This window comes from Dipodomys merriami, unplaced genomic scaffold (genome assembly GCF_024711535.1).
Source record: "Dipodomys merriami isolate MVZ:Mamm:240054 unplaced genomic scaffold, mDipMer1.0.p SCAF_19, whole genome shotgun sequence".
In the NCBI taxonomy this organism is placed as follows: domain Eukaryota; kingdom Metazoa; phylum Chordata; class Mammalia; order Rodentia; family Heteromyidae; genus Dipodomys; species Dipodomys merriami.
The window spans coordinates 24,028,757-24,038,831 of NW_027203270.1; the positions used below are offsets into that span (position 1 = coordinate 24,028,757).

The 10,075-nt window shown below is 50.8% G+C and overlaps 1 protein-coding gene across 1 annotated transcript; it reads right to left on the reverse strand.

The window, feature by feature from the left end:
- Nucleotides 1–205: 205 nt before the first annotated feature.
- On the reverse strand, nucleotides 206–3,591 carry Sost (sclerostin). The gene is made up of 2 exons (XM_070026800.1): nucleotides 3,375–3,591; nucleotides 206–621 (listed from the first exon to the last, which is right to left on the reverse strand). The coding sequence occupies exons 1-2, from the start codon at nucleotides 3,589–3,591 to the stop codon at nucleotides 206–208; spliced, it is 633 nt and encodes a 210-aa protein (XP_069882901.1).
- Between the last annotated feature and the right edge of the window lie 6,484 nt (nucleotides 3,592–10,075).

Here is a 10,075-nt window from a genome sequence, read left to right on the forward strand (position 1 = left end):
CTGCGGGACCTCCTTGGGGGCAGGGGGAGGGGCTTTGTGGGCACCCAGGATTCTGCCCCGCCTGGGGGGGGAGGGGGGTTCAGGCCCCTTCCGGTCCTGGGGTGCGAATACTTAAAAATTAAAAACAAACAAACAGTAATGGAGCCGCGCAGAAGGGCAGGAAGGGAGGCCCGGGTGGGGGCGCGGCGCAGCGTGGACTTCTTATCTAGTATGCATTCTCCAGCTCAGCCTGGTTGGCCTTGGGGCCCCGGGTGCGGGGCCGGGGTTTGCGGCCCTTGTGCGGCCGCGCGGTGTCGAAGTCCTTGAGCTCGGAGCGGTTGTGCGAGCGCGTGAGCCGCTTGCATTTACACGAGGCCACCAGGCGCACCTTGCGAGCGCGGGGCGCGGCGCCGCCCGGGCACAGCAGCTGCACGCGCTGCGCGCGGTAGCCGTCGGGGATGCAGCGGAACTCCGGCCCGTTCGGGCGCCACCATTTGCCCCGGCCGATGGCATTGGGCAGCAGACGTGCGGGGCCGCACTGGCCCGAGCACACCAGCTCGGTGACCGGCTTGGCGCTGCGGCACGGCCCATCCGTCACATAGCGGGTGTAGTGCAGCTCCTGGCAGCTGTATTCCGACACATCTGCAGAGACAGACAGACAGAGGCGTGCGTGAGAGCTACGGCCTGGGCCCCTCCCCCACCTGCCCCAGCGGCCGGCCGGCCAGTCATCTCCTGTCCTTCATGCTCCTAGCCAGGCAGCTTTGCACCCTGCAGGTGTGGTGGGTAGAGAACTCCCCAGCTCATCTCCTCCACTTGGAACCAAGAGACTGCAGAGGCCAAACACCAGGGCTCCAAGATCACTTATTTTGCCCTAAGTGGACAAGTGACTTTCCCATCTGTGAAATGGGCTTCCCCAGGATTTAGGGGCTCACTCCCTGCCTGGCTACTGGCTACTGGCACAGAACATCATTTGGTACCCAGTGAGCACCAAGTGTTAGCTATGCATATAATGTGTGTGTGTGTGTGTGTGTGTGTGTGTGTGTGTGTGTGTGTGTGTGTGTGTGTGCGCGCGCGCCAGTACTGGGACTTGAACTCTGGGCACACTTTCTCTTGACTTTAAAAAAAAAAGGGCTAGCCCTCTATCACTTGAGCCACAGCTCCACTTCTGGCCTTTGGTTGATTAATTGGAGATGAGTCTCACAAACTTTTTCCCACTTGGTCTGGCTTTGAACCATGATCCTCAGATCCCGGCCTCCTGAGCATTTAAGATTACAGGTGTGAGCCACCAGGATCTGCCTTATAATTCATTATTATTCATTATTCCTCTTCCTACTGAAGCCACTGCTATGCCTGTACTGGACTTCCACACTAGCCACACCTTGCATTCAGCTCTGCCTCCTCCTAAATTCCTCTTCCAGAGACTTGGGAGGCGTGGACAGGAGATGGAGAAAGGAGCAGAGGTTAATTGGAGGTAATAAATCAGGACAGCTGCTGGGCAGGGAGGAGTAGACAGGCAGGTGGTCAGGATAAGGATTCATTAGACTTGAAAGGAACCGAAGGCCATGTGCCCAACCCCCTCATTATCCAAGGGGACCCTGAGGTCCAGGGAGAGAAAAGGCAGAGCAGGGTCTCCTGACTTCCCTAGGGTCCTATCTCCAAAAGATGGGAGCAATTGCTCAGGCCCCCATAGTGGGTGAGGAGGGGTGTGCCTCCAAAACAATTACATCTCTACCAGAAGGAGAAAGAGCTCTCCAATCTTGCAGTATCAACTGCCACAAGCAATTATTAAGCGTTTGCTGTATACAGGCTTTCTGCCACAGGCAATTATTGAATGTTTTCTGTATACAGGCGTTCTGCCCTGTTCTGAGTCATGCAGGGCACCTGACATGAAACCATCTGTTCCCTGGTTTGGGAAGGTTGAGGGGACATTAGTCTCTGGGGAACTGGCCTGGACCTCTGCCAGACACACGTTGACTGTGACTCTTCCTGTGGGAGCTTTTATAAATTGGTTGGTCCCCACATGAGCACCTGTCCACCCCCAAAGGTTTCACAGGGACCCAAAGATTTAAGAAAAAAAAATTCCTAAAACCAAACCAAAGAAGGACATACCTCCCCCCAGACCCCAGGGGAGCAAGCCTGGCGGGGGAGAAGAGACCTTGCCTTCCTCCTGTGGCCAGGGATTCTGGCTCTAGGCTGGTTTGGCATCCTCAGCCCCTAGCAGGGGTGGCAGGTGGGGGAAGGAGTTGGTTTGGGGCTTTCCAAGAATAGTGCCCTCAGTCAGGTACTTCCTCTGCAGAGGGAGACTTTGAGCTCGTGGCTTCTTTGGGGCCGTGGCCTATCCTGGGAGCCCAAGGGGGTTTTATGTCTGTGTGCAGGGTCGTCATCACCCTTCAAGCAATCGTTTGGGCTCAACTGCCCTGAGCTGCCTGGGACATGAGGTGAGGTGCCCTATCCTGCCCTGGAGAAGACCCAAGGTGTTGTCTGGCCTCTGGGGTCACCTCTTCCCCATCATGGCTCCTCTGGCTAACACAGGACAGTCCTCCTACCACAGAACCCTGGGCAGGGGGCTTCTCTCCTGCCTGGATAATGGCCACCAGGCAGCAAGACCCTCATTCTGAAATATCCCAGCCTCCCCTGTCTCCGCTCAGCTGGACCTGCCAGCTCTGCCCATGACCCCCAGTCCCCTAGCCTCGGCTTCTCTGCACAGGAGTAACCAGGAACCCAGATGTGGCCACCATAGGGCCAGTACTTTCTCCATCCCCAGGAAGGAGGCCAAGCTGGGGCTGAGGTGGCTGCTCAGGACAGTGGTGACATGTGTCCCCTGACCACACAGAGGCACTGCCATCTCCAGCTGCCGCCCACGTCAGAGACTCAATCAGCACCTACGACTCCCTTTCCTTTCACAGCCAGCCCTGGGCACCCCCTGGGCAAAGGGAGATGGCAGGGGGCGCTCTTACCTCCGTTTCTCCTGATTTATGGGGATCTCAATTTCCATATTCCCCTCCCAGCAGGCTGTCTTGCAGCTGAATTAAACTGGGCTCAAATCTCAACTCTTCTACTGGGTACCAAGCAACTGTCTTCTTCGACTGGGGCTCCCAGGGCTCCCCTACTGGGGCCAGAAACTGGACCTGGCTCCTATGTTCTCAGGAGAGGGTTCCTGTAATAAGCCCTCTGGGTCTGTACTAATGCCATACCCTCCCCAGCTCAGCCTCTTCCCTGCCCTGGACTTTCCTATGCCAACCTTTCTGCCCATGTCCTTGAATTTTAAGTCTTCTGGATGCTATCTTCCTCCTGCTTCCAAGAAAGCCTCTCTCTCCAAAGCCTCCAAAGAGAAGTTTCTAGAAGACTCTAGAAGATTCTCTGCCTGTCTCCCAAGATGTTCCTCTAACTCATACCTTTGGCCTCAAAGGGGTGATGGGGAGGTCTCCCTCCATTCTCTGCCCGGTTCATGGTCTTGTTCTCTGCCTCTGGAGGGGGCTCGTGGTACTCCCCGAGTTCAGGAATGATTTCTGTGGCATCATTCTTGAAGGTCTGCCACCCCTGGCCCTCCACGGCTTGGAAGGCTGCATGCACCAGCAGGCAGAGGAGACAGAGGGCTAGAGAGAGCTGCATGGTGCCAGCCACAGGAGGGCACTGGCCTTCCAGTAACACAGGCTCCGGTCCCTCAGCCTAGACACACTTGCCTTTTTAAAGCCCCCTCCACCTCGTGCCAGCCAATGAGGGTGGGCTGGGCTGGGGCCAGTCCGGAGCAGCCCTCAGCCCTGGGGGAGGGGACAGGGGTGTGCCCAGAGCAAGCCCTTCCCTGTGCGCCCCCCCCCCAGCTCAGCAAACTTCCAAAGCGCTGCTGGCACTCAGGTGGCCCAGAGAAAGAAGGGTGTGTGAAGCAGAGTGCCCAAGGCCCGGCACCTCCCACCGGCAGGCGGCTGGCTGTGTTTTTCAGATATCAAAATGAACTCTGGCTTTTAATTGTCTGCCTCCCTGGGCCCTTGGGCATTCTAGAAACAAACTGTGAATCAGCTTAACAAAGAAAATACTAGACTCTGCCTGTTCCACAGGCTACGGCTGAGGCCAGCTGATCTTTCTCAGACCAAGTCTATTTTTTACCCCCACTCACCAATGGTTGTCTGTCCCCCACTCAGACCCAGCCAGAGGCAAAAGGAGGCTTCCTTGTTTCAGGGTACTAGGGACCAAACCCAGGGTTTCATGCATATTAGGCAAGTGCTTTACCACTAAGCTATGTCCCACTTCCAAGAAAAATGTCTTTTTAGGAAATTCTAGTGGTTACTGGGCACTGGTGGCTCATGCCTATAATCCTAGCTAGTTAAGAAGCTGAGATCTGAGGATGGAGGCTTGAAGCCAGCCCAGGCAGGAAAGTTCATTAGTCTATGATCTCCAACTAACCAGCAAAGAGGGGGGGGGAGGGGGAGGGGTGGGTTGGGAGGGAGCCAGAAGTAGAACTGTGGCTTAAGTGGTAGAGTGTTAGCCTTGAGCAAAAAAGCTAAGGGACAGGGCCCATGCCTAGCCAAGACTGGTGTGCAGGTGGAGTGGGAGTGGACTACACAGAATTCCATGTGTGTATATGTGTCTGTGTGTGCACCTGTGTGCATGTGTGTGTACACATTTGCATGCACACACACACTGTTACTAGGGCTAGAGCTCAGGGCCTTACACACTCACTTGGCTTTGAGCCACAACTCCATTTCTTTTTGCTGGTTAATTGGAGATAAAAAAGACTCACGGGGGGCTGGGAAGGTGGCTCAGTGGTAGAGCGCTTGCCTTGCATGCAATGAGGCCCTGGGTTCGATTACTCAGCACCACATAAGCAGGAAAAAAAAGCCGGAAGTGGCACTGTGGCTCAAGTGGTAGAGCGCTAGCCTTCAGCTGAAGAGCTGAGGGACAGCGCCCAGGCCCAGAGTTCAGGCCCCACGACCAGACCCAAAAAAAAATAAAAAAGACTCATGGATTTTTCTGCCTGCTATTGGCTTGAAACCACCATCTTCAGGATTACAGACGTGAGTCACCAGGGCCCAGTGGCCAACACATTGAGAGCTGACTTTTTACTTGATCTTCTGGCTTATCAATCCATACTATATGGAAAACCAGCTTTGAGTCTTCTACAGGAAACGTTGAGCAGTACCTACCACTGTGTGCTCCAAGAACCCATTCCCTGGTCAGTCCAGGCAAGTAGAAACTAAAAAGAACTTGCTAGGTCAGCCTGGAGTAGCAGTAGGGCCTGGGGGACTTGGCGAGGCAAGGGTCAGGAAGGTTCACACCTGAGGTGTAAGAGGAAAGGAGGCTGGCAGGAGCCTTCGTTGGAGAGCGATGGTTGGAGGCTGCCCCAGCCCCGGAGAGAGGCTGGGTCCAGGTCACCTGGGCATGCCAGCCGGGCGATGAATCAGTGTGCCTCACCTGCAGAGATTCTGCAGTTTTGTCACCTGCCTTGACTTGTAAGTTGCTGTGTCCATCTGTGGCCGACTGACTCCGTTTTGTCCATCATCGATCACCCGACACATGAATGCAGCTGTGCTGACAGTTTTACAAGCCAGACAGAAGTCCCTACAGGAAGGGCCTCTGATACCTGCTTCCTAAGTCAGTTTCCTTCAGGGCAGACAAAAACAGCTGTGTCCATTGTTGGGAGTGATCTATCTCTCCTGACAGAGCCACTGGTATTGTGAGAAGCTGGCCCTCTATGGCCCCTCTCTTTGTCTGTGACCCCCCCCTCCCCAAACTCCCACCACAGCCTCCTTTTCCTCTGCTCTGGAATGCAGACTATTAACCCTGTTCCTGCCAGACACCTACCACCAGACAGGAGTTGAAGTTCCCACTGTGCTTCCTGAAACTCAGATGGATGCTCATGGCTCCACTTACTGGTGGGAGCCGTCATGACACCTGCCTTAAACAGAAACTGGTGGTGTTCGGTTTTTGGAATACATCTGCCATCTGCTGGACACAAGAGGAGTTGCCAGCAAATGCAAGGATTCTATACTATTTTACTTACGATTTTTTTGGGGGGGGGCGGGGGGAGGTGGCGGGAGGAGGGTCGGTCCTGGAGCTTGAACTCTGGGCTTGGGCGCTGTCCCTGAGCTCTTCGGCTCAAGGCTAGTACTCTACCACTTGAGCCACAGCGCCACTTCCGGCTTTTTTCTTTTTGCTTATGTGGTGCTGAGGAATCGAACCCAGGGTCTCAGGCATGCAAGGCAAGCGCTCTACCACTGAGCCACCTTCCCAGCCCTACTTACGATTTTATGGAGAACCAAAATAGGAATTTTCATAGGAAGACTCAGAAGGACCTGCTGCCATATCTGCCATTTGCTCTTTCATTTCACGTGACATCACAGACAACTCTTTACTGGGACCACAAACTTGTCATTATTCAGTTCTACTATGTTTTCAGGTGTTAAATCTGCAGGGTTTCTGGCTGATTTCTGTTGTGGGTGGTTTAGGTTATTTACAATCTTCTTCATTCCTAGTAAGACTGCTGTGAACATCTTTGTATAAAGTAATTTTAAATTCATTAAAGGCTTTGAGATGATTCTAAATTCACAGGCACTTGTAAGAACTGAGAGATTTTGCACGCCCTTTACTGAGTGTCTCCCAGTGCTAACATCCTGTGAACCTATAAGCACAGGTCACAACCCAGATGTTGCACAAATGTGTGCATTCTACACAATTGTATGTGTGCATTCTACACAATTGTATGTGTGTAGATCTGCTCATCCATCCACACAATCAAAATAATGAACAGCTCCTATTAGTCTTTTATAATGACATCTACTTCCTTGGAGAGTTCTCTATGTTTTTTTTTTAATATTATTTTATTTTATTTGAGAACATACTGTACAGAGGGGCTACAATTACATGGGCAGGATAATGCATACATTTCTTACCAAGCATTGCAGCCTCCTCCTTTGTTTACCCTTCAGTTCTCTATGTTATATGTATCCGAAACTTAGTTTTTGTTTGTTGGCTTAAAAAAAACTAAGATTCTTTCTAGGTAGAAACAAGCCTTATGCCTGGGGAAGTGAACCATTTAGTACTTCTTGGTATCTTTTATAGGGCTCTGAGGGGTTATAGCTTGGGCCAAATATGAATGAGGCCCTGGATGACAGGAAGAGGAGAAGGAAGAGGAGGAGGAGGAAGAGGAGGAGGAGGAGGAGGAGGAGGAGGAGGAGGAGGCAGCAAGTTTCATGCCTGTTGCATCACCAATAAATGTATTAAAACACTGATTCTCAATCCCACTAGCAAAATATAAGTGTGCATGTTTGATCATTTGCTAGGACTGGCTGTCATAACTATTTAAAACAACTAAAGTTTGTCTTATAGATCTGGAGGTGGGAAGTCCAAGATTAAGATGTTGTCAAGGTTGGCTCATTCAGAGCTCCTTGGCCTTATAGAAGCATCCCCCACCCACCCAACCCCTGCCATCCTCCTCTTCACACAGAACACTGTGTTCTGTGTCTAAATGCCCCCCTCTTTATGAAGACTCCAGTTCTAAAGGCTAAGGGACTGTCCTAATGACCTCATTTAATCAATTTGGTGACCACCTGGCCACCTCCTGAGGTACAGGGGGTTACTAGGACTTCTGTGGGAATTTGGGAGAGAGACAACTTTCAACACGTGGCAACTTGTTTCACCACAAGGTCACCACCAGAGCTCGAGCTGCAACCTTTTGAAACTTACACTTAACAGTTGCACTTTAATTTCTAGAGAGGCTGTTCTCCCAGCCTGTCTGTGCATTCAAGGAGGAAAGGGGTTCGTGTTTCCTTCCAGCAGCCCTGTAGAGATGTATTCCAACTCCTCCTAACTTCAGCACCAGCTAGAAAGTGATCGCTTCCATCAGGAAAAGACTTAGGGGCCAAGAGGAGAAAGAGGGAGAGAGGGAGATGGGGAATGGGAAGCTGGGGAAGGGGAGGAGGAAGAAGAAGAGAAAAAGAGAAAGAGAAAGAGAAAAAGAGAAAGAGAAAAAGAGGAAGAGAAAGAGAAAGAGACCACTACCGGAAGGAGATGTAGCCCATGGAAGAGTACTTCCCTGGAACTGGTCCCCAGCACTAAAGAACAAATGAACATAAGACATTTTCTGATTTCAATTTTTATTTCAGGGCTTGATTTTAGGGCCTGGGCGCTGACCCTTAGCCTTTTCCCTCAAGTCTGGTGCTCTACCACTTGAGCCACAGCTCTACCTCTGGCTTTATTTTGGTAGTTAATTGGAGAGAGACGTTTCATAGCCTTTCCTGCCGAGGCTGGCTTTGAACTGTGATCCTCACATCACGACCTCCTGAATAGCTAGGATTACAGGGGTGAGCCACACCTCCCTCCAGGGTTCATTCTTTTTTTTTTTTTTTTTTTTTGGTCCAGTCGTGGGCCTGAACTCTGGGCCTGGGCACTATCCCTCAGCTCTTCAGCTCAAGGCTAGCACTCTACCACTTGAGCCACAGCGCCACTTCTGGCTTTTTTTTTTCTGCTTATGTGGTGCTGAGGAATCGAACCTAGGGCCTCTTTCACGCAAGGCAAGCGCTTTACCACTGAGCCACCTTCCCAGCCCCAGGGTTCATTCTTGTGGCTTGTACATTCTATGCATTTTTAAAAATACAGGATACAAGGTATCCACCTAGGATCATTATGGGGGGGATACTGTCCCCCTAAGTTTCCACATTTCATCTCTCCATCCCCCCATTTCTCCCAACACTGGGAACCACTGCTCTCTTCTGTTTTAGTTTTTCTAGACTGTTGCAAGTTGGCCTCATACAGGATGGAGCCTCTTCAGATGGGCTTGTCATCTAGTAGCTTGCATTTGCATTTCCTTGTGTTTTCCTGTTGTACTCACTCATTTTTGTTTGTGGCCAGTACTGGGGTTTGCTCAAGGCCTCACCCTTGGTCAGCTTTCCTACTTTCCTGTCAGAGTTGATTTGCAATTCTCAGAGCTGTCTCCTATGTGGCTAGGATTACAGGCATGAGCCACCAGTACCTGGCCACCAGCCCATTTCTTTTTGCAATAATAATATTCCATTACCTTGATATCCCGCCATCCATCTCATCATCTGCTGAAGGACATCTTGGTGGCTTCCAGGTTTGGGCAATTAGGAAGAAAGCTGCTGAAAATGCTTGTGTGCAGGATTTTATGTGCACATAAAATTTCAAATCATTTGGATAAATACCAAAGAGCATACTCCTGGACTGTAAGGAAGAATATGTCTACTTTTCTAAGAAACCATCAAACTGTCTTCCAAACATGGCTGAGCCATCTTTCATTCTCCCTGGATGGATTTTCCTTTTACTCCACATCCATCGGGTATGCTTTTTTTTTTTTTTCTAGCACAAGGCATTAAAAAAATTTTTTTTTTGTTGGCCATGGGGTTTGAACTCAGGGCCTGGGCTCTGTCTCTGAGATCTTCTCCTCAAGGCTAGTGCTCTACCAACTGAGCCACAGCACTACTACTGGTTTCTGGTGTTCACTGCAGATGAGTCTCACAGCCCTTCTTGCCTGAGCTGGCTTGGAACTGCAGTCCTCAGATCCCAGCCTCCTGAGTAGCTAGGATTACAGGCATGAGCCACCAGCTCCTGGCCTATTGTTATTGTTTTATTATTATTACAATACTGGGGGTTCTCATGTTACTAGGCTAGTACCCTACCACTTGAACTACAGCTCTATTTTTGGCTCTTAGATGCCTTATTCAAGAGTCTCATGAACTTGCTTGCTCAAGCTGTCTTTGAACTGAGATCCTAAGACCTCAGCCTCTTGAGTAGCTAGAATTTCAGGCATGAGCCGCTAGTGCCTGACTCTTCTCTGACTCAGAGAAGAGGACCAGGGGAGGAGAAATGGCAGCATGGAGGAGGCGCAAACTGTCTATTGCAGGATCACAGAAATCCCACAATGCCCTCTACTCAGCATCAGGTGAGAACACTGATATGCCTGTTTTCTTAGGAACATAAATCTTTGTTCAGGAGGGGCCATGTTGCTCATGAACATTGCTAACACAGGAATTTTGGTACTTGGAAGGTCCAATAAATATCTATTGCATAAATATAATTACTTTGGGACTTTTAACTAGCTTGGGTGGTATGTGGAGGGGTGTTAGTTTCTAGATAACTCTTTAAA

Coding starts and splice junctions, on each gene's coding strand:
- Sost (XM_070026800.1), bottom strand. CDS start 3,591: ATGCAGCTCTCTCTAGCCCTCTGTCTCCTCTGCCTGCTGGTGCATGCA. Junction 622..3,374: donor TCACCCCTTTGAGGCCAAAG/GTATGAGTTAGA, acceptor CTGTCTCTGCAG/ATGTGTCGGAATACAGCTGC.